Source organism: Pseudorasbora parva, chromosome 9 (assembly GCF_024679245.1).
Source record: "Pseudorasbora parva isolate DD20220531a chromosome 9, ASM2467924v1, whole genome shotgun sequence".
NCBI lineage: Eukaryota > Metazoa > Chordata > Actinopteri > Cypriniformes > Gobionidae > Pseudorasbora > Pseudorasbora parva.
Genome location: NC_090180.1, coordinates 38,439,738 through 38,463,355, shown reverse-complemented (window position 1 = coordinate 38,463,355; position 23,618 = coordinate 38,439,738). Strand labels below are relative to the sequence as shown.

The window sequence follows — 23,618 nt, the reverse complement described above, 5'->3', positions numbered from 1 at the left end:
TTCAAGTGGGCTAGCACCACTCTCTTAAATGACTTCATGAGCACAGACACTAAAGCAACAGGTCCTGGTATCATTCAGTCCTGTGATTTTGGGTTTCTTTAAGATGGGGATAATGGTGAAGATTTTGAAGCAGGAAGGGACTAGTATTCAAATATTTACAAGAAAAGCTACCCAGTCAACCAAATAAAGAAGACGTATTACCAATATACAATCATGAGAACAATAATGGTCATATGTCAATGGAATAATTATGGCTTACATATTGTTACTGTCGATGTATATTCTTCTAAATTAATTCTCCCACTTTTCATAATTTATTATACAAGAGATTGTTATACTAAAATACCATTATTACATTACTGCAGGCATTATACCAGCACAGAAAGGCATGTGCCGAAAAAATCCTGAGCAGAAGCGGTTCACCATGCTTATGTGGAGATGTAACCGGAACTAATCTTCAGTGTTCAGAACTGATTGACAGTGGAAAAGCACTGAATGTGTAAAAGGTCTATAATCTATTATGCTGAATCACACAGTTTCACTTGAGAATTATAGCAACCCCAAAACCCAGGATAGAGTGGCTGAGTGAATGTGGTGTCGACTCTGTGAATGAGGGTCATTGTGTCAGAGATGCTGTAGAAGGACAGAACTCCTACAATGTGATCCACATACACTCCTATTCTAGAAGGGCTAGAGACTGCTGGGAGTAATGTCTGTTTTATGCCAGAATGAACATATGGGGTCAGAGAAGGACACACCAGGATTGATGATTACGTCCAAATTTACACTCATCTCCCCGTCCCTTCCTGCCGTTGCTCTTATACACCACTGATATTTCCACATCACCACTCCACTCAAACTCCCAGTAACAACGTCCACACACACTCTCTCGACACAACAACTGAGACAAATGATCAAATCTATCTGGATGATCACAGTATGAATGGACTGAAATGTGATCGATAATGTGCAACAATGACTATGTCATGAATAACATTGACACAAATACAATAAAAACTCAATTAACTTTAGCAGTGTTATTGGGTTAACCTTAATATGTGTTCAATTGATTTGATTATATTTTAGAAAACTAGATTGTCTCTAAAGTTTTTGTCCAAATCCGTTAAATGTTTCATCTTTAGCAAGCGTACCACATGTAAAATGTTATTTCAGTTTTTATTTGTTTTGATAAAACACTGGCTTTCTCTCCGTCCTCTCTGATAATAACTTACATTGTAGGAACTCCTCCCTGCTCTTGTATTCAGGAGTAGGAATCACCTCGATGTATCTCACTGTGGAAACCATCAGAGAACTTCAATGTAAAAATATACCTTTTAATCCACCTTTATTTTAGTGCTATGTGTCTAGGTATACATAGTCTATTGGTTCATTATATTAACATTTCTTAAGAGTAAATGAGTGTTTCAATACTTTACCTATTCTACACAAGTTTTCTTTCTCTTCTTTAAAGGTGAGAGGCAAAAGTTCTTAAATCATCAAAAGAGAGACGAGAACTGACAGTGAGGCTGAGTGTGTCTGTAGATCCAGAAGGGTCAGAGAGAGACTGGAAACTCTACAAGACACAAAGACAAACAGCAGGAAAATCAGATTCCGACTGCCTTACTGAACACAACATACTATTTGTCAGATCTCTGTTACCTGAAGGAAATGGATGTGATCGTCTGTGTGTGGAAGCTGCTCCAGATCAGCGTCAGTGATTATGCACTGTAAAAGTAGGATTTATTTGTAAATTTGACAAAAACTGACACATTTAAAGTAATCTGAATGTTTCATTTAATTTAGACCAACTTAAATTTAATATATATTGCCACAACACAAAAAGGACAGTAAATGCCAAAAATATTATTTATTTTTAGCAAGATTAACGTTAAGTGGTTTTAGTTGTGTTCAATTTTTTTTTATGCTATAGTTTACAAGAGTATGTTATGTTGGTTTTTACCAACATGGTGACGAGCGGAGCATGAATTAGCAATTAGGGCATTCTGTAAGTAAAGTTTTCAATCATTTACTATCCTCTCAAGGCCCCCCTGTGAGGGCTATATAATGGCACCTCTCATGGTTCTACATAGCACAATTTATAGTAGCCTACCTCTAAAGATACATTACAAAAGTATCTTTAAAAGAGAATGGTAAGATTTTAAAAATGTTTTTAAAGAAGTCTCTTCTGCTCACCAAGGCTGCATTCATTTTTGTTTAAAGGGTATATTAAGTATGACTATAATATAGTAACAAATATTTATAGTAGGGGTTGCACAGATGCTCTACTATATGCCACTTTGAGCATGACACCGACAAGTCACTGATCATGGCCTATAGAGGGAGCAACATGATAAGAAATATTTAAAAGTTCACTCAATAATAATGTAAGCACAAGTCACCAAAATATATAATACTGTTCTAGTGGTGGGATATTTTAATCCAAATATCTTACATATTGTGCCTTTAACCAGTTACTGACAAGATGTTAAATTAACTGATTTAGGCTAATGCCATGTATATTAGAATTACATTAAATTAGGTTGGATAAGTCTGGATCAGTAAACCAAAAGCAGCAAAAACACAACATGATGAGAATTCATCGTCATGCACGTCATAAAATAAATTAAAACATTTTTTTAAACAGCAATTCTTCTCTTATGTAACTGCCTGCCCTAATTAGTGCAAGTCATAATTATGTAACCTACCGTAATACAGGCTAGTCTACACACACAGGCCTAAGTTAACAGATTAAAACTGTACTGTCACCTGAATCCACACAAACCATGAAGAATGACATAGGCCTAATTATACATGTCTACGGCATCACACTAAGGCTTAGCCAAAAGGAATCTGATTTTCAAACTGCAAATTACCTTTGGCTATTGCAGGCATTTAAACCCTGCCCACTTGGACACAACTGTAACTGAACACAACTTGCAAACAACAATCCAGGAAGTGTCAGTCATGGACATGTTGCAGCTTTACGAGTGGGTCGATATCAAAAGTATATTGATATTTTTTTCTGTGTTTTTATTGCTAAGTGATTATATCAGAAATAAAGCGCCGAAGAACTTTCCCCCAGGACCATGGTCTTTGCCGATTATAGGAGACATCCATCATATCGACAATAGTAAGATTCATCTCCAGCTTGCAAAGGTAACGTTAATTCAAATTTCAGTTAAATCTAACTAAATGTATCCGTGTATGGAAATCTGCAAACGCTAAATAGCGGTTTAGTGACTGCTGCAAACGTTAATCTTGTCAAAAATTACTGACGAAAATAGGCCTAACGGTTAGTTTTAATTTTAACAATCGCACGTTTTAAGGCGCATCTTGAGAGTTCTTGTCAGAATATTGTGAATACGCCGTTGACATAACAACACATATCCCCAAATTTCCCATGTTCTGGGTCTCCCATTTTCGGCAATTGGCAAATAATGAGGCCAGGGTTCAAGTGCTCACTGCAGTCAAATGACGTCCTCTCTGGCGTCGAACTGGGGAGGAAAGTGTACGTTAGGTCCTAAGAAATCCTAGTTGAGGAAACATGTTAAATTCTCATCAATCTGAGAGTTGTGCCAGTATGAATGTTTTAGATATTTGGCCCCTGTTTTTTCTAATTGTACCTTTATGGCTTTTTGGCCATACGCAGAGGTGGGTAGAGTAGCCAAAATCTTTACTCAAGTAAAAGTACAAGTACTTACGGAAATATTTACTCAAGTAAAAGTAAAAGTAACAATCGTAATAGTTACTTGAGTAAGAGTAAAAAAGTATTAGATGAAAAAACTACTCAAGTACTTAGTTACTAGTTACTTTCGATCTGATTGATAAGATCCAAAAACCCTGAATTTCAGACTACTTAGAGAGCTTTCACACACCTCCATATATATATATATATATATATATATATATATATATATATATATATATATATATATATATATATATATATGTGTGTGTGTGTGTGTGTGTGTGTGTGTGTGTGTGTGTGTGTGTGTGTGTGTTTAATGGTTAAACCGTGTAAATTAATGGTGTGCTGGGCTAACCACAGCTCTTTTTAAAACATACTTTGTTCTTATATTTTTATAAGTATATGCATTCTTAAAAATACAGTCCCATTTTTAAATTTATGTATACACTGCAGACTGTTGTCTGTCCGGATATGTGTATAAATGCAAGATGTCACATTAGGCTATTCAATTTGTTTCGTTTTTAGCCTGATCTCATCAGTACCTGTGGCAACCTTTTTGCAAACCACAAAATATGTACCAATACGTACATATTGCGACAGTTTCAAAGTGAAATGTCCACTGGGTGGCGCTAAAAGCTTATTTTTTTTTCAGAACAGATTTGCGTGAATCTGACATGTTTTGTTACGTTGTGTTTTTAACCTAGCCTACACCCACACTAAACCTACCCGAAAGTGTTAACAACAGCAAATGTGACAAAAATAAAATTGTGTCCATGTATTTTTAGCTTGTGTTTAGAACTCGTCTTTGAGCTCTTTTATCATGACTCGTTCTTCATGGGGTTCGTTCTCAAGCTTTTCGCATTGTAAATACAAATCTGTATCAGCTGAGCTATCGAGCAAGTCTGGTGAATCAGAAAAGCAGAACATGGAGCTGTGACGCAAAATTCAAAATGTTTTAGTTTACAAACCAGACTAAAAAAATGCAGTTTTTCTGCCTATATAGTGTTCATTTCTGTTGGAATTCCTGCAGTGTGTATTGGTACGTATTTTGTGGTTTGCAAAAACATTGTCACAGGTACATTTTGCCAATGAGGTTGCTCGTTTTGTGAGAAAAAAAAAGATAATGTAAATGTGCAGATGTGAACGTTTGTTTGTGGACGTGTGTTCGGAGGATTCAAACGATTTGTCAATGCTTGCACAAGGGCGCATATGAGGAAAACACTCGGACAGTGTGTGAAATAGTATTACAATAAAGGAAAAGTGCCCATAGTTACCAAATACCATTAATAGTGTTCAAATATAGGCATCATTGTTACACTTACCACTGCTCTCTCAGGTTGGAGCTGGAATTATTGTATGCTGAGATGTCAGTTCATATTGGTGCACACAGCATGCATTAAATTATGAAACTGTTCTTTTTGACATCTTGGACTGAAAACAGGCTGAACATGAGGCCACGTACGGGTGATCTGCCGTAGCTCACACACATCTCCCTCTGCTTCGGCCATCATCTTCTGACTAAACGCGCGCTTATTTTATGCGGGTGATGCGTATCCACCTCTCGCGAAGCAGCCTCTCCAACGTTTCGCGAGACTTGCGAACAAGTCATAACTTATTTTAAATTATATAATTAATTATCACCATTGACAGTAGCGGAGGAACGCCACCGAATGCAACGAAGTAAAAGTACAGTTTTTTCACAAGAAATGTACTTGAGTAAAAGTAAAAGTACCCATTTTTAAATATACTCTAAAAGTACAAGTTACCCAAAAAATTTACTCAAGTAAATGTAACGAAGTAAATGTAATTCGTTACTACCCACCTCTGGCCATACGTCAATTAGGCATAGTGTTGAACTCATTTGCATATTTAAAATAGATTTTCCCAAGAAACTTGGAAAACAAAAATGTTACTTTACATTCATGTATACTTTTACTGTGATGTTTAATTGTGATAGGATTAAAGGAAAAAAATAGGCCCATATAGGGAGTATTTTGGGCATATTCGATTAGTATATTGCTCATTTGCATTTTCAAATTCATTTTTAAAGAAACTTTGAATACAAAATATTTTACTTTTCATGTAGACTTTCATTGTGTAAAGTTTTATTGTGGTAGGAGTAAAAGAAAAAAATAAGCCCATTTGGGTGTATTTTGGGCATATTCGATTAGTGTATAGCTCATTTGCATAAAATTAATTTCCAAAGAAACTTGTAAAACAAAAAAAATACTTTTAATGTGTACTTTTATTGTGTAAAGTTTCATTTTGATAGGAGTAATGGAAAAAATAGCCTCATTGGGGTCCATTGTTGTCTGGCCTTACTGGCACACATCTCGGATTGATGAGAATTTAACATATTTCCTCAACTAGGATTTCTTAGGACTTTTAGTATGTTGTTCTGGACACCTCATAGAAAAGATCTAAGCTGAAAAAAATTATTTTACAATTAGTCTGTCGTAAAACGTTACTTTACCTGGACTATAGAGGGATAGGGTTAGATTGAGGTTGGATATTCTGGGGAGCTGTGGACTTTACTCCAGTCTCCACCCATGCAGTGAGCAGGGTAGACCTGGGAGCAAATATGATCCCACCTTAACAATGAGCTAGGTAATTAAATATCACAAACATGTAAAATACATGGGATAGCCATAAATATCACAAACATGTACAAAACATGGGATAGCCTACAGTACGCATGAATCATGAAAAAAAAAGTAAAACAAATAATAATAAAAAACATGTCTGATTTAAGAGCACAATATGTACGATGTTTGGATATCTACAATTGCACTAGAACAGTTATATATTTTGTTGAATTATGTACTTATATTATCCCAAATGTTTCCAAGAATGTTTAAATCCTGAGAAATAAGCAGTTTTAACCAGGACACAGACCATGTACGGCCGTGCATCGCCTATCAAAGACATCATATTCACGTTACCGTCGATTTCCAGTTTATTTTGGAAACCATGAAAACACCAAACACAATTAAATAAATATTGTTTTATTAGACAATGGAACTGTTTGAAGACGTTTATAGGCAGAAAACAAATTCTTATACAGTAATACTGCATTTTCTCCAGAATACAATGTTTTAAAATGAATTGCATGCCATTTAGCAACACAAGCATTTATTAATACAATATTCTAATATCTTGTTTACTGCAGTGTGCAACAAGTGTCTCATAGCATCCACATATCGAATGCACAGAGTAACGTTTGAACATAATTTTCAACACACTCAAATTTATCTAATATTATAAAACAGCACCGCGTTACCCACAAACACTTAAAGAAGCGGAAATGGAGACTGTAATAATTAAAAGTTCTGCTGCATGAGCATCATTTTTGTCCGAGTCCCGTTCCGATTTTTTCCCACTGGTTGTGAGGTTTGTTTTGAAAAGGCAGCGTTTAGCAGTGAAAAAATACATAATGTGCCTTTATTTTTAGTTTTTTCCTGAATGTTTTTTATATTATAGATAGTTTGTCAAGTCACCTTCAATTAATGTTATTTTCATGACAAAAATTGCATCCGTGTTGTCAGCGTAAATGTGATAAAATGAACAAAGATTACACCACTGAAACCTATTATTATGTTATATGTTATGTTGATTTTCAAATTATATTTTACAGTTTGCAGAAAAATATGGCAAGATTTTTAGCCTTAGAATTGGACCAAGAATGGTTTTGTTGGATGGATATAAACTAGTGAAGGAGGTCTATACACAACAGGGTGATAACCTCGCTGATCGACCCTCATTACCTATATTTTTTGACATCATTGGAGACAGAGGTCAGTTTAATATCAGAATGTTAAATCGGTGATTAACATTTCACCATAGATTGTCTGTAATCTATTGGATATGTGTCACTGATCTACTGGGTTTGTATTGTGAACAGGTTTAGTTGTCGCCAATGGCTATAAATGGAAGCATCAGAGGAGATTTGCACTCTCAACTCTACGAAACTTTGGATTGGGAAAGAAAAGTTTAGAGCCATCCATCAGTCTTGAGTGTTGCTTTCTGAATGAAGCCATTTCAAATGAACAAGGTATTTAATGAGGCCTGAAATAACTGACAATGCATTTGAAATTGTAAGCACAGTGTGATTTACACCAACTACTTTTCCAGGTCGACCATTTGACCCTCACTTTCTGCTGAACAACGCTGTCTCAAATGTGATCTGTGTCCTTGTGTTTGGTAATCGATTTGAATACAGTGACCATGAATTCCAGTCTCTATTGAAGAACATCAGTGAAGCTATTTATCTGCAAGGAGGCGTCTGTGCTCAAGTAAATGTTTTCTCATTTTAACAAGTTAAGTTTGCTTTCTTCACTACTCATCTACTTTTTGTTTTGATTTCTTTAGCTTTATAACATGTTCCCATGGCTCATGAGGCGACTGCCTGGACCGCACAAGAAAATTATTGCTCTCTGGAAAGAAGTGATTGGCTTTGTTCGAGAGAGAGTGAATGTACACAGAGAGAATTATGATCCATCAAATCCTCGAGACTACATTGACTGTTTTCTTACTGAGATGGAAAAAGTAAGACCCTTTCTGAGGGGGGGGGGGGGGGGGGGGCTGTATTGTATACAGCCATACAATATAATATAATATTGTATGGCTGTTGAATTTAAATGCCTCTCATTCATGTTGTTTAGCTTAAGGACGACACAGCCGCTGGGTTTGATGTGGAGAACTTGTGTATCTGTACTCTGGATCTGTTTGTGGCAGGAACTGAGACCACCGCTACCACTCTGTACTGGGGTCTTCTCTACATGATAAAATATCCTGAGATACAGGGTGAGAGCTTACTAGGAGAAAATACATTCCTATGCACATTAAAAATAATATGTAGTCACACTCTCTCTAAATTCTGTATTTTCAGCCAAAGTTCAAGAGGAGATTGATCGTGTTGTGGGAGGGTCACGGCAGCCATCTTTATCAGACAAGGACAGCATGCCCTACACCAATGCTGTCATTCATGAGATACAGAGGATTGGAAATATTATCCCAATAAATGTGGTCCGGGCTACTGTGGAAGATACTCAGATTGGACCATACTCTATCCCAAAGGTAAACGAATAGGTTGTACCCAAAGATACAACCTATTAGTTCAAGCACAGTAAGGTACAGTAAGCAGCAGTGTGTATAATTCTACTCATGTGGTTCTGCAGGGCACCATAGTGACCGGCAGTTTGACATCAGTGCTGTTTGATGAGTCCGAGTGGGAGACGCCTCACTCTTTTAACCCGGGTCACTTCCTGGACGCTGAGGGCAATTTCAGGAGGAGAGATGCCTTTTTACCCTTTTCTCTAGGTATAGGCAAACTCTATATCCATTATCATATATATATATATATATATATATATATATATATATATATATATATATATATACACACACTCACCTAAAGGATTATTAGGAACACCTGTTCAATTTCTCATTAATGCAATTATCTAATCAACCAATCACATGGCAGTTGCTTCAATGCATTTAGGGGTGTGGTCCTGGTCAAGACAATCTCCTGAACTCCAAACTGAATGTCAGAATGGGAAAGAAAGGTGATTTAAGCATTTTTGAGCGTAGCATGGTTGTTGGTGCCAGACGGGCCGGTCTGAGTATTTCACAGTCTGCTCAGTTACTGGGATTTTCACACACAACCATTTCTAGGGTTTACAAAGAATGGTGTGAAAAGAGAAAAAAATCCAGTATGCGGCAGTCCTGTGGGCAAAAATGCCTTGTTGATGCTAGAGGTCAGAGGAGAATGGGCTGACTGATTCAAGCTGATAGAAGAGCAACTTTGACTGAAATAACCACTCGTTACAACCGAGGTATGCAGCAAAGCATTTGTGAAGCCACAACACGCACAACCTTGAGGAGGATGGGCTACAACAGTAGAAGACCCCACCGGGTACCACTCATCTCCACTACAAATAGGAAAAGGGGCTACAATTTGCACAAGCTCACCAAAATTGGACAGTTGAAGACTGGAAAAATGTTGTCTCGATTTCTGTTGAGATATTCAGATGGTAGAGTCAGAATTTGGCGTAAACAGAATGAGAACATGGATCCATAATGCCTAGTTACCACAGTGCAGGCTGGTGGTGGTGGTGTAATGATGTGGGGGGATGTCTTCTTGGCACACTTTAGGCCCCTTAGTGACAACTGGGCAATGTTTAAATGCCACGGCCTACCTGAGCATTGTTTCTGACCATGTCCATCCCTTTATGACCACCATGTACCCATCCTCTGATGGCTACTTCCAGCAGGATAATGCACCATGTCACAAAGCTCAAATCATTTCAAATTGGTTTCTTGAGCATGACAATGAGTTCACTGTACTAAAATGGCCCCACAGTCACCAGATCTCAACCCAATAGAGCATCTTTGGGATGTGGTGGAACGGGAGCTTCGTGCCCTGGATGTGCATCCCACAAATCTCCATCAACTGCAAAATGCTATCCTATCAATATGGGCCAACATGTGTAAAGAATGCTTTCAGCACCTTGTTGAATCAATGCCATGTAGAATTAAGGCAGTTATGAAGGCGAAAGGGGTCAGACACAGTATTAGTATGGTGTTCCTAATAATCCTGTATACACACACACACACAGATTATGCCGAACAAGCCCCACATTAAATATATAATGTTCCCATATGTAACCATAATGTTCTCTAATTTTCAGGAAAGAGAGTGTGTCTTGGGGAGCAACTGGCTCGGATGGAGTTGTTCCTGTTTTTCTCCTCTCTGCTGCAGCGCTTCACTTTCTCTTCACCAGCTGGTGTGGAGCCCAAATTGGATTTTAAACTGGGGGCCACTCACTGTCCCCAGCCTTATGAATTGTGTGCAGTGCCACGCTAAAACAAGCAACATGCATAGGGTTGCCACCCGTCCCGTGAAATACGGAATCGTCCCGTATTTTCAGGAAAAATGACGTGTCCCCGTATCAAAGATTTGTCCCGTATTTTACATAGGTCCACCCGCATTGTGTGAAGACACGTCCTATTCTGCCCCTAATTGGGTCGCTGCCGTCGTTGGTTTGTTTGATTGGTTTGTTTCAGGTTCACAGGCCTTGAATCACAGCCAATCAGAGTAAGAAGAGGAGGGGACCCCGCCTCGCCGGTGTCATGACAAATCCTGTCCCCCTGTGAAATCGTGTCCCGCTGGTAGCGGTTTTAAATGCCTGATCAAAAGTTGTTATACATGGTTCTGGACAATCAATTGGTTTAAAATAGCTAAATAATAAACTAATAAACTATGAATTCATTGCCATACTAAGTACACACGCAAAACATTTATTTGAAATATGTAATTGATTGCTATAATGGGAGTAAAAACATGTTCTGAATTATATACTTATATAAGCACTTATAGCTTCACTTATATACTACTAGTATATGAAACATATGCTTTGTAAGACATTAAAGACTATTTTAACACAATTTAAACAGCAAAAATCAAAACGCGATTGTGTAAGAATTGTAATCAGGCTCTGAACAGATGACCTATTAAAAAAAAATTCAGCCAATAGAATCGCTCTGGGGGTCCTTGCGGACACGATTTCACAGGGGGACAGGATTTGTCATGACACCCGTTCTTTTCTATATGGGCAGAATGCATTTGAAACGATGGCAGAGGGAGGTCCAAATACCCTATATCAAAATAATTTTAACGTTAGATTTCATATGCTGCCTATTAAGAAATAATGTTAATAATGTAGGCTACATTAATGATGTTATGGTATGATTTGTTTATTAAGGTTAAGTTGTACAGTCAAACACAAGCATAACTTTAATAAGAGATAAGATATATATATTTAATACATATTTAATCAAAATAGGACCTTTTAGGAATAAAATAAACAACTATTTGTTATGCTTAACTAATTTAAATAATTGCATCATCCAATACTATAGAATTAACAATAGACTATAAAAAAGGAATAATACATAAATATATTTACTTAACTTACCAAGAATAAAAATGTTGTTAAGTGTTTTATTAAAATAAGAAATTATTGTAGATATTATATCATTTACAGTTATTTAGGTGTGGTTTCACTGTTTGGATGGTGTTACTGCAAACAATGACAAATATTTTAGTCAAAATCTTTGTTCACAACACTATAAAATTACTCGAGTTAATTAGCAATTTCTTATCCTACTCCTCTAGGTTACAGCAGCTGTTTTTTATTGTCATAGCTGTGTATTATACTGAGTGCATCTGTTCACACTGATTTCAATAGCAGATATCCTATTATAATGTCCATTGGTATCAATCTTAATATATAAACAAATTATGAAAACATGTTTTAGATATACGACCACTGCACTGGCACACCATCGGGACTGTGGTCATCGTGATCCCAAGGGGTGTGGCCACCGCTGTGGCAGGCGTCCCTTATTTTTCTGTATTGAAGGTGGCAACCCTAAACATGCATGTGATTTTTTCCAGTAATTGTTTAAAAAAAAAAGTTTCTAAAAAAGAACCCATAATGTGCATCTCTAAAAGTTGCTGGGTGCTTACATGGGTGCTGTTTTAGTTTTATTGTTGTATGCTGACTGGCTAGTTGGTTAATATAATACAAAAAATATTTACAAATAAATCACTTTGGATGATTAAAAAGTAGCATTACATTAAGTCATGAAGGTAAACAAATTAAATCTAGGTTCAGCAACTTTCACATGTTCAGCTTTTCCCCTGCAGGTCCTTAAAAAGTGTTAAATTCAATATCAAATTTAAGGTCATAAAGTCTTTAATATCTTAAATGGTATAACAATAATATTGATTATCCATTTTAAGTGGCCTTAAATTTGGGGACAGGAAAAAAAAACTGAATCATAGCCAACTGTCATCATTAAACTTCTAAAGACAATGATTTTATTAAATGTGATTGTGAGTAATAAATAAATAATACATAAAGAAGTCTTGATTATTTATCTAATGTGCAGGAATTACAATATTTAGTAAGTGTGTGAGTAACTAAGACAGTTAAGTAACTTTAGACTTAGAACATTTAGACTGCTGGTTGTCTGTGATTGAACTATTATGAAGACATTACCATTCTTTTTATGTAAATATATTCTTGTTTACATCATAATGATATCCTCACGTTTCGTCGTTAGACTTTTTGCTAGACATAATGTGGGCTGTCTCATCTTAAAACACATTAAAACACCACATAGAAAAACAACATTAAAACAGGGGATCTTAAAGGTTATAGGGGGTGATTTCAGACAAAGACAATAAAAGGGGTTTTCAAACCTGTACTGGGGGAGAAATACAAAATGTGCACCCCAAAAAAGTGCTTCGGTACATTACATTTTTTTTTTAAACTATCAATGAATTCAAAGATAACTATTCAAAGATACTAACTATTCAAAGATACAAGAGGTTTCCTTTCTCCATCCCTAATTTGCATGGTTAAAGGTTTTCTTTCCCACTGTGAAGCTACAAAATCAAGATTAGAACGTACATTACATTTATAAAATAAAAGTTTGTGACTACTGATACCGTAGGTCAGGGTTAGGCAACTTCAGTCTTAGAGGGCCAGTGTCCAGAAAAGTTTAGCTCAAACCTTAATCAAACATCTGCACAAGCTAATCAAGGTCTTCAGGATTACTAGAAAGCTACATCTAAACATTTACATTTTACATTTATGCATTTGGCAGACGGTTTTATCCAAAGCGACTTACATTGTATTCAAGGTACACATTTTACATTTTTGTCAAGTCTTGCTTTCCCTGGGAATCGATCCCATGACCTTGGCGTTGCTAGCACCATGCTCTACTCATTGAGCTACAGGAAAGACCCTAAACCCTGCAGGACAATGGATCTTCAGGATTGAAGTTGCCCATCCCTGTTCTACTCACCAGAACAAATGTGTTATGGATGATGATCACAAAAAACTAAAGAAAAAAGCTTTTTTTGACAACAGATTTTTATTTAGCAAGCTAGCATAATATCACTGAGGAATAAGGCATTTAAATTGTTTACATCGGCTACTAAAGTAGAAAAGCTCTTAAATCATCAAAAGAGAGACGAGAACTGACAGTGAGGCTGAGTGAGTCTGTAGATCCAGAAGGGTCAGAGAGAGACTGGAAACTCTACAAGACACAAAGACAAACAGCAGGAAAATCAGATTCCGACTGCCTTACTAAACATAACATACTATTTGTCAGATCTCTGTTACCTGAAGGAAATGGATGTGATCGTCTGTGTGTGGAAGCTGCTCCAGCTCAGCGTCTCTTCTCCTCAGATCATCAATAGCATGCATACACAGATCTGGTCAGTCCGACAGTACATCTCCAGCAATCTGTCATGCTGAGGGCAGATCATCTCCTGCAGTCGCCCAATGGCATCAGTCACTTTATGTCGCTTTCTTGAGTGAAATTCTTCATGACGTTCAAATTGAGTCTGACAGTACGATTCCAGACACACCAGACAGGACTTGATGGCTTTGTTCTTGTCCCCAGTACAGACGTCACACTCCACATCTCCAGGTTCACCAAAATAGTGATCAAGTTGAGGGGTTTGTTGTTTTCTCTTCCTCAGATTCTCCACCACTTCAGCCAGCATGGTGTTTTTACCTAAAACAGGTCTTGGAGTGAAGGTCTGTCTGCACTGAGGACAGCTGTAGACTCCCTTCTGATCATCCTGATCCCAGCAGCCTGTAATACAGCTCATACAGTAACTGTGTCCACAGGGAATGGTCACTGGATTCTTCAGTAGATTCAGACAGATTGAACATCAGAACTGATCCTGAGCTAAAGAAACACTGGATTCTGCCATTTTATCTCATGCTCTTGCTCTTACAGACAGAGATAATCCTACGAGACCTCTGTAGCCTGGTTTCCTGGTTCTGTGTTCAACTTTCACGTGTCAACTAAAAACTTGTGATGTTACGCACAGTGACAGAAGCCCACGCCCCATCATTCCGAAAAATCTCAAAGTGCTACAAGGGAAAAATGAATAAAAAGTAAAAATATAGAATAATAACAACAACCAACACATAAAAGCCCTCCTCAACACAAAAGTCTTCAGATTTGCTTGAAACTGGTCCAGGCTCTAGCCTACTCATAGACTGAGCCTGCTGCTGCCCGTCTCACATGGCACGAACCCTGGTGGTGGGAACTTGAAGAAGCAGGTGGCCTGAAGATCTGAGGGTGCAGGTGGAGGATTTCAGAGTGATGAGTTCCTGTAGATGTGGTGGTGCATGCCCGTTGATGCATTTATGTGTGAGCAGAAGGATTTTGTAGGCGATTATGGATGAAACGGTGAAACGGAGCCAGTGCAGTGAGTGTTAGGATGGGAGTTACGTGATATTTACGGACTCTCATAAGGACTTTGGCAGCACTGTTATGGATGTTTTGAATCATCTGGCTATTTCTGCCAAAAAATCCCAATGAAGAGTCTGTTGCAGTAGTCCGGCGTGGTGGAGGCAAAGTTTCTCTGCATCTGGACAGGTTAAGGGGACGGAGTTTGGAGATGTTTTGAATGTGGTGGAAGGAGGTTTTGTATGTGTTTGATGTGTTTAATATGATAATTGAAGGTCAGCTTGGGGTCAAATGAACCCGTGTGACTGAGGAGGAGAAAGTGATGACCTGGCCGTCAAAGATGAGCTGGGATGAGTGGATCTGATGACAGGTGCCAACCAGTAGTGTTTTACTGGAGTTCAGCTGGAGGAAGTTACTTCCCATCCATGCCTTTATCTCCTCAAGACATTAGAACAGGGGTCCCCAAGTTAGCTCCAACCCCAATCAAACACACCTGAAACAGCTAATCAATGCCTATAAATGTATTGATTATCTGTTTCAGGTGTGTTTGATTGGGGTTGGAGCTAAACTCTTCAGGACAGTGGCCCTCCAGGACCGAGATTGGGGACCCCTGCATTAGTTTGCATGAACTACACCAGGGGTGTCCAACCCTGGTCCTGGAGAGCTACCGACCTTCCTGCATATTTTAGCTCCAACCTGAATCAAACACACCTGAACGAGCTAATCAGTGGTGTTCAGGGTGCTACAGACAAGTGTGTTGGAGCAATGTTGGAACTGAAATCTGCAGGATGGTAGCTCTCCAGGAGCAGGGTTGGACACCCCTGAACTACACTGTAACCCCTAATGCTCAATGTAAGTGACCACTAGGGGCCACTAGAAGTAATGAATGCAAAAAATGAATGTAAAGTTGCATATGTGATAACTGAGTACATTATCATATTCAAATAGCTTTGAAGGGTATTTAATGTACATTACAATTCTACAAATGCATGATTATGCACTGTAAAAGTGGGTGAAGATTTATTACATTACATTTGTGATGCCAAAGGTTTATTAACTAGCGATTTGTGTGTGTTTATTTAAGTTTTCACGGTGCTTATGCTGATTACCGAAGAATAAAAAACAATTGCACCCGTTCGAGACTCTCTGCTATTATTAAAGAAGCCAAGGGCTGCCACATTCAAAATAATGAATTGGTTTGAGTGAGGCAACTCAAATTAAACAAGTTAACTTTTATGAGTATTTAGAACTTTTTGTTTTGTTTTGAGTTCTCAAAACTGACACATTAAAAGTAATCTGAATGTTTCATTTGATTTAGACCAACTTAAATTTAATATATAAAATATTTCCCTGCATGCTTTGCCACAAAACAAAAGGGACAGTAAATGCCAAAAATATTTATTATTTAATATTTATTTTTTAGCAAGATTAAGGTTAAGTGGTTTTAGTTGTGTTAAATTTTTTTTATGCTATAGTTTACAAGAGTATGCTATGTTGGTTTTTACCAACATGGTGACGAGCGGAGCATGAATTAGCAATTAGGGCATTCTGTAAGTAAAGTTTTCAATCATTTACTATCCTCTCAAGGCCCCCCTATGAGGGCTATATAATGGCACCTCTCATGGATAGCAAAATTTGACAAAGGTGTTGTACCTGTAAACATACGCTACAAAAGTGTGAGAATGGTAAGATTTTAAAAATACTTTTAAAGAAGTCTCTTCTGCTCACCAAGGCTGCATTTATTTTTGTTTAAAGTCTATATTAAATATGACTATAATATAGTAGTGTAACAAATATTTATAGTAGGGGTTGCACAGATGCGTAATGCTTTTGATCTTGATTCAGTATCAGTTTATATCTAGTATATATACTGTACATAATAAGAGAAAATATGTTTGTTTTAGCACTAGTTTAAACATTTCTTGGGTCAAATTATATGTGCCATTCCTTAATATTCACTTGTGAGTGCTTATATAAGTATCATTATTCATTAAAAATATTAGGATGCAAGTTATTCAAGTTTTGAAATTTCACATTTAAAGAAATCTAGTGTTTGATCATCATATCTAAATATTTTTTAGAATGCAAAGACTGCAATATATTTTCGAGCAACTAGATTAGATACATGTATATTTATTAAAGAGCCATAAGGCACCTAATGGCATTACAAATAAACATTAATATTTTTTAGCCACAAAATGACTCTAATTTGCCTCTTTGAATTGGAATTCTCTATTTTAACATTAATTACTACACCAATTGTAATATAAATATTAGAAGAAATATATACAAATATTAGAAGAAAAATATTTTAAGTGGTCATTTATTGACAATAATTGTTGCACAAATAGTATTTAGTACCAAAAGATCTCCTCAAAATATTCAATAAATATAATTTGATGAGTATGAGTGTGACCTATTAGTAAGGAATACCTGAGGGCTAAATACAAGAATAAAATTAATGTTAACAATGTTGCATCTCTATCACTCTCCATAATAAAAAGATCCTGTAAATATGGCTGACTTAATAATCAATACACACTAACACTATGCTGTACTGTTTACCAAAACTTGCAGCAAACATCTGGTGAAACTGTTGTGTATCCGCTTAAGCCATTTAAATCATTGGCACGGCGCTTTTTTGAGTATTGAGCGCTCATGGGCCACGTGACCAGCGCGCACCGCAGGGAGACGAGAGCATGCAACACCGCTTTTCAACGCCTCTGGCTTTAACATTATGCCACATTAGCGCCAAAACGCTATTTATTGTTTGAATTTCATTAAAACACATTTTAAAAAATTAAAGTGTATAGCTTTGTTTAATATCAAAAGCAGGTTTGGCAATTTGGCGTGAGATTGAGTTGGGCGGAGTGAGAGCGTGACACAGAGCCTGAAAGCGTGAGTCTCACGCCAGATGCGTGAGAGTTGGCAACCCTGACTGGCTATTAACCCTGCCCACTTGGACCTGGCACACTTTGCAAACACAATTTGTAAACAACAATCCCGGAGTGTCAGTCATGGACATGTTGCACCTTTACGAGTGGGTCGATATCAAAAGTATATTGATATTTTTTTCTGTGTTTTTATTGCTAAGTGATTATATCAGAAATAAAGCGCCGAAGAACTTTCCCCCAGGACCATGGTCTTTGCCGATTATAGGAGACATCCATCATATCGACAATAGTAAGATTCATCTCCAGTTTGCAAAGGTAATTCAAATTTCAGTTAAATCTAACTGTATCCGTGTATGGAAATCTGCAAACGCTAAATAGCGGTTTAGTGACTGCTGCAAACGTTAATCTTGTCCAAAATTACTGACGAAAATAGGCCTAACGGTTAGTTTTAATTTTAACAATCGCACGTTTTAAGGCTACGTTTTTATATAATAAAATTATATTTTAAGGCTCACGAGAGTTCTTGTCATTGTTGTGAATACGCCGTTGACGTAACAACACATATCCCCAAATGTCCCATGTTCTGGGTCTCCCATATTCGGCAATTGGCAAATAATGGGGCCAGGGTTCAAGTTTTGCTCACTGCAGCCAAATGACGTCCAGCTCCTCCTCTCTGGCGTCGAACTGGGGAGGACTACTGGCTCTGGGGTTACGTCTTAGGGTAGGGTCAAAGGGAAAGGTTTAGATTGAGGTTAAATATTCTGGGGAGCTGTGGACTTTAAGTTACTGCAGTCTCCACGCAGTGAGCAGAACAAATATGCTCCCACCAACAATGAGCTAGGTGATTAAATATCACAAACATGTAAAATACATGAGATAGCCATAAATATCACAAACATGTAAAAAAAAAAAAAAACAAAAAAAAAAAAAACATGGAATAGCCTGATTCAATAGCATGAATCATGAAGAAAAAAACAAAAAAACAAAAAACATCTCTGATGTAAGGGCACGATATGTACGATGTTTGGAATCAAAATATCTAAAGCACTAGAACAGTTATTTATTATGTTGACTTACTTATATTATCCTAAATGTTTCCAAGAATGTTTAAATCCTGAGAAATAAGCAGTTTTAACCAGGACACAGACCATGTACGGCCGTGCATCGCCTATCAAAGACATCATATTCACGTTACCTTCGATTTCCGGTTTTATTTTGGAAACCATGGAAACACAAACACAATTAAATAAATATTGTTTTATTAGACAATAGAACAGTTTGAAGACGTTTATAGGCAGAAAACAAATTATTATACAGTAATACTGCATTTTCTCCAGAATACAATGTTTTAAAAGGAATTGCATGCAACACAAGCATTTATTAATAATATTCTAATATCTTGTTTACTGCAGTGTGCAACAAGTGTCTCATAGCATCCACAGAGCGAATGCACAGAGTAACGTTTGAACATAATTTTCAACACACTCAAATTTATCTAATACTATAAAACAGCACCGCGTTACCCACAAACACTTGACCCAAAGAAGCCGAAGTGGCGACTGCAATAAAGAAAAGTTCTGCTGCATGAGCATAATTTTTGCCTGAGTCCCGTTCCGATTTTTTCCCACTGGTTGTGAGGTTTGTTTTGAATAGGCAGCGTTTATCAGTGAAAAAATACATAATGTGCCTTTATTTTTAGTTTTTTCCTGAATGTTGGAAAATGTAGCTAAAGTTTGGTCTATTATAGATAGTTTGTCAAGTCACCTTCAATTAATGTTATTTTCATGACAAAAATTGCATCCGTGTTGTCAGCGTAAATGTGATAAAATGAACAAAGATTACACCACTGAAACCTACTATTATGTTATATGTTATGTTGATTTTCAAATTATATTTTACAGTTTGCAGAAAAATATGGCAAGATTTTTAGCCTTAGAATTGGACCAAGAATGGTTGTGTTGGATGGATATAAACTAGTGAAGGAGGTCTATACACAACAGGGTGATAACCTCGCTGATCGACCCTCATTACCAATATTTTTTGACATCATTGGAGACAGAGGTCAGTTTAATATCAGAATGTTAAATCGGTGATTAACATTTCACCATAAATTGTCTGTAATCTATTGGATATGTGTCACTGATCTAGTGGGTTTGTATTGTGAACAGGTTTACTTGTCACCAATGGCTATAAATGGAAGCATCAGAGGAGATTTGCACTCTCAACTCTACGAAACTTTGGATTGGAAAAGAAAAGTTTAGAGCCATCCATCAGTCTTGAGTGTTGCTTTCTGAATGAAGCCATTTCAAATAAACAAGGTATTTAATGAGGCCTGAAATAACTGACAATGCATTTGAAATTGTAAGCACAGTGTGATTTACACCAACTACTTTTCCAGGTCGACCATTTGACCCTCACTTTCTGCTGAACAACGCTGTCTCAAATGTGATCTGTGTCCTTGTGTTTGGTAATCGATTTGAATACAGTGACCATGAATTCCAGTCTCTACTGAAGAACATCAGTGAAGCTTTTTATCTGGAAGGAGGCGTCTGTGCTCAAGTAAATGTTTTCTCATTTTAACAAGTTAAGTTTGCTTTCTTCACTACTCATCTACTTTTTGTTTTGATTTCTTTAGCTTTATAACATGTTCCCATGGCTCATGAGGCGACTGCCTGGACCGCACAAGAAAATTATTGCTCTGTGGAAAGAAGTGATTGGCTTTGTTCGAGAGAGAGTGAATGTACACAGAGAGAATTATGATCCATCAAATCCTCGAGACTACATTGACTGTTTTCTTACTGAGATGGAAAAAGTAAGACCGTTTCTGAGGGGGGGTGGGCTGTATTGTATACAGCCATACAATATAATATAATATTGTATGGCTGTTGAATTTAAATGCCTCTCATTCATGTTGTTTAGCTTAAGGACGACACAGCCGCTGGGTTTGATGTGGAGAACTTGTGTATCTGTTCTCTGAACCTGTTTGTGGCAGGAACTGAGACCACCGCTACCACTCTGTACTGGGGTCTTCTCTACATGATAAAATATCCTGAGATACAGGGTGAGAGCTTACTATGAGAAAATACATTCCTATGCACATTAAAAATAATATGTAGTCACATTCTCTCTAAATTCTGTATCTTCAGCCAAAGTTCAAGAGGAGATTGATTGTGTTGTGGGAGGGTCACGGCAGCCATCTTTATCAGACAAGGACAGCATGCCCTACACCAATGCTGTCATTCATGAGATACAGAGGATTGGAAATATTATCCCAATAAATGTGGTCCGGGCTACTGTGGAAGATACTCAGATTGGACCATACTCTATCCCAAAGGTAAACGAATAGGTTGTACCCAAAGATACAACCTATTAGTTCAAGCACAGTAAGGTACAGTAAGCAGCAGTGTGTATAATTCTACTCATGTGGTTCTGCAGGGCACAATAGTGACTGGCAGTTTGACATCAGTGCTGTTTGATGAGTCCGAGTGGGAGACGCCTCACTCTTTTAACCCGGGTCACTTCCTGGACACTGAAGGCAATTTCAGGAGGAGAGATGCCTTTTTACCCTTTTCTCTAGGTATAGGCAAACTCTGTTTACACAAAAGTATTATATATAAGTATTATATTATATCATATGGGTATGAAATATATCCATCATATATCCATTATCATATATCCATCATATATCCATTATCATATATACATATATATATATATATATATATATATATATATATATATATATAAATTCTCACCTAACAGATTATTAGGAACACCTGTTCAATTTCTCATTAATGCAATTATCTAATCAACCAATCACATGGCAGTTGCTTCAATGCATTTAGGGGTGTGGTCCTGGTCAAGACAATCTCCTGAACTCCAAACTGAATGTCAGAATGGGAAAGAAAGGTGGTTTAATCATTTTTGAGCGTAGCATGGTTGTTGGTGCCAGACGGGCCGGTCTGAGTATTTCACAGTCTGCTCAGTTACTGGGATTTTCACACACAACCATTTCTAGGGTTTAGAAAGAATGGTGTGAAAAGGGAAAAACATCCAGTATGCGGCAGTCCTGTGGGCGAAAATGCCTTGTTGATGCTAGAGGTCAGAGGAGAATAGGCCGACTGATTCAAGCTGATAGAAGAGCAACTTTGACTGAAATAACCACTCATTACAACGAGGTATGCAGCAAAGCATTTGTGAAGCCACAACACTATGAACCTTGAGGAGGATGGGCTACAACAGTAGAAGACCCCACCGGGTACCACTCATCTCCACTACAAATAAGAAAAAGGGGCTACAATTTGCACAAGCTCACCAAAATTGGACAGTTGAAGACTGGAAAAATGTTGCCTGGTCTGATGAGTCTCGATTTCTGTTGAGACATTCAGATGGTAGAGTTAGAATTTGGCGTAAACAGAATGAGAACATGGGTCCATCATGCCTTGTTACCCTTGTGCAGGCTGCTGGTGGTGGTGTAATGGTGTGGGGGGATGTCTTCTTGGCACACTTTAGGCCCCTTAGTGCCAATTGGGCAATGTTTAAATGCCACAGCCTACCTGAGCATTGTTTCTGAGCATGTCCATCCCTTTATGACCACCATGTACCCATCCTCTGATGGCTACTTCCAGCAGAATAATGCACCATGTCACAAAGCTCGAATCATTTCAAATTGGTTTCTTAAGCATGACAATGAGTTCACTGTACTAAAATGGCCCCCACAGTCACCAGATCTCAACCCAATAGAGCATATTTGGGATGTGGTGGAACGGGAGCTTCGTGCCCTGGATGTGCATCCCACAAATCTCCATCAACTGCAAGATGCGATCCTATCAATATGGGCCAACATGTGTAAAGAATGCTTTCAGCACCTTGTTGAATCAATGCCATGTAGAATTAAGGCAGTTCTGAAGGCGAAAGGCAAGGGGTCAAACACAGTATTAGTATGGTGTTCCTAATAATCCTGTATACACACACACACAGATTATGCCGAACAAGCCCCACATTAAATATATAATGTTCCCATATGTAACCATAATGTTCTCTAATTTTCAGGAAAGAGAGTGTGTCTTGGGGAGCAACTGGCCCGGATGGAGTTGTTCCTGTTTTTCTCCTCTCTGCTGCAACGCTTCACTTTCTCTTCACCAGCTGGTGTGGAGCCCAAATTGGATTTTAAACTGGGGGCCACTCACTGTCCCCAGCCTTATAAATTGTGTGCAGTGCCACGCTAAAACAAGCAACATGCATGTGATTTTTTCCAGTAATTGGTTTAAAAAAAAAAAAAAAAGTTTCTAAAAAAGAACCCATAATTTGCATCTCTAAAAGTTGCTGGGTGCTTACATGGGTGCTGTTTTAGTTTTTTTGTTGTATGCTGACTGGCTAGTTGGTTAATATAGTACAAAAAATATTTACAAATAAATCACCTTTGGATGATTAAAAAGTAGCATTACATTAAGTCATGAAGGTAAACAAATTAAATCTAGGTTCAGCAACTTTCACATGTTCAGCTTTTCCCCTGCAGGAGTGCAGGTCCTTAAAAAGTGTTAAATTCAATATTAAATTTAAGCTCATAAAGTCTGTAATATCTTAAATGGTATAACAATAATATTGATTATCCATTTTAAGTGGCCTTAAATTTGGGGACAGGAAAAAAAAACTGAATCATAGCCAACTGTCATCATTAAACTTCTAAAGACAATGATTTTATTAAATGTGATTGTGAGTAATAAATAAATAATACATAAAGAAGTCTTGATTAT

At 37.4% G+C, this 23,618-nt stretch overlaps 2 protein-coding genes and 1 long non-coding RNA gene across 3 annotated transcripts; 2 read left to right on the top strand and 1 right to left on the bottom strand.

Moving 5' to 3' along the window:
• Positions 1-1,472: 1,472 nt before the first annotated feature.
• On the bottom strand, positions 1,473-2,860 carry LOC137089077 (uncharacterized). Its single transcript, XR_010907637.1, has 3 exons — positions 2,767-2,860; positions 1,660-1,725; positions 1,473-1,573 (listed from the first exon to the last, which is right to left on the bottom strand). It is a non-coding gene; the product is annotated as an uncharacterized lncRNA (long non-coding RNA).
• A 45-nt stretch (positions 2,861-2,905) lies between these two features.
• LOC137089075 (cytochrome P450 2J2-like) lies at positions 2,906-10,966 on the top strand. Its single transcript, XM_067452528.1, has 9 exons — positions 2,906-3,156; positions 7,323-7,482; positions 7,590-7,739; positions 7,820-7,980; positions 8,057-8,233; positions 8,350-8,491; positions 8,577-8,764; positions 8,866-9,007; positions 10,378-10,966. Exons 1-9 carry the CDS (start codon positions 2,965-2,967, stop codon positions 10,551-10,553), a joined length of 1,488 nt encoding a protein of 495 aa, XP_067308629.1. The 5' UTR covers positions 2,906-2,964; the 3' UTR covers positions 10,554-10,966.
• Positions 10,967-17,945: 6,979 nt separating this feature from the next.
• LOC137089076 (cytochrome P450 2J4-like) lies at positions 17,946-23,607 on the top strand. Its single transcript, XM_067452529.1, has 9 exons — positions 17,946-18,177; positions 19,764-19,923; positions 20,031-20,180; positions 20,261-20,421; positions 20,498-20,674; positions 20,782-20,923; positions 21,009-21,196; positions 21,298-21,439; positions 22,915-23,607. The coding sequence occupies exons 1-9, from the start codon at positions 17,986-17,988 to the stop codon at positions 23,088-23,090; spliced, it is 1,488 nt and encodes a 495-aa protein (XP_067308630.1). The 5' UTR covers positions 17,946-17,985; the 3' UTR covers positions 23,091-23,607.
• Positions 23,608-23,618: the final 11 nt, after the last annotated feature.

Excerpts from the sequence above, each read along its gene's own strand:
- LOC137089075 (XM_067452528.1), top strand. The coding sequence starts at position 2,965 with ATGGACATGTTGCAGCTTTACGAGTGGGTCGATATCAAAAGTATATTG. Across the intron at positions 8,234-8,349 it reads TTCTTACTGAGATGGAAAAA|CTTAAGGACGACACAGCCGC; the intron begins GTAAGACCCTTT and ends CATGTTGTTTAG. Across the intron at positions 8,492-8,576 it reads AAAATATCCTGAGATACAGG|CCAAAGTTCAAGAGGAGATT; the intron begins GTGAGAGCTTAC and ends CTGTATTTTCAG.
- LOC137089076 (XM_067452529.1), top strand. The coding sequence starts at position 17,986 with ATGGACATGTTGCACCTTTACGAGTGGGTCGATATCAAAAGTATATTG. Across the intron at positions 18,178-19,763 it reads TTCATCTCCAGTTTGCAAAG|TTTGCAGAAAAATATGGCAA; the intron begins GTAATTCAAATT and ends TATATTTTACAG. Across the intron at positions 20,422-20,497 it reads AAGGAGGCGTCTGTGCTCAA|CTTTATAACATGTTCCCATG; the intron begins GTAAATGTTTTC and ends TGATTTCTTTAG.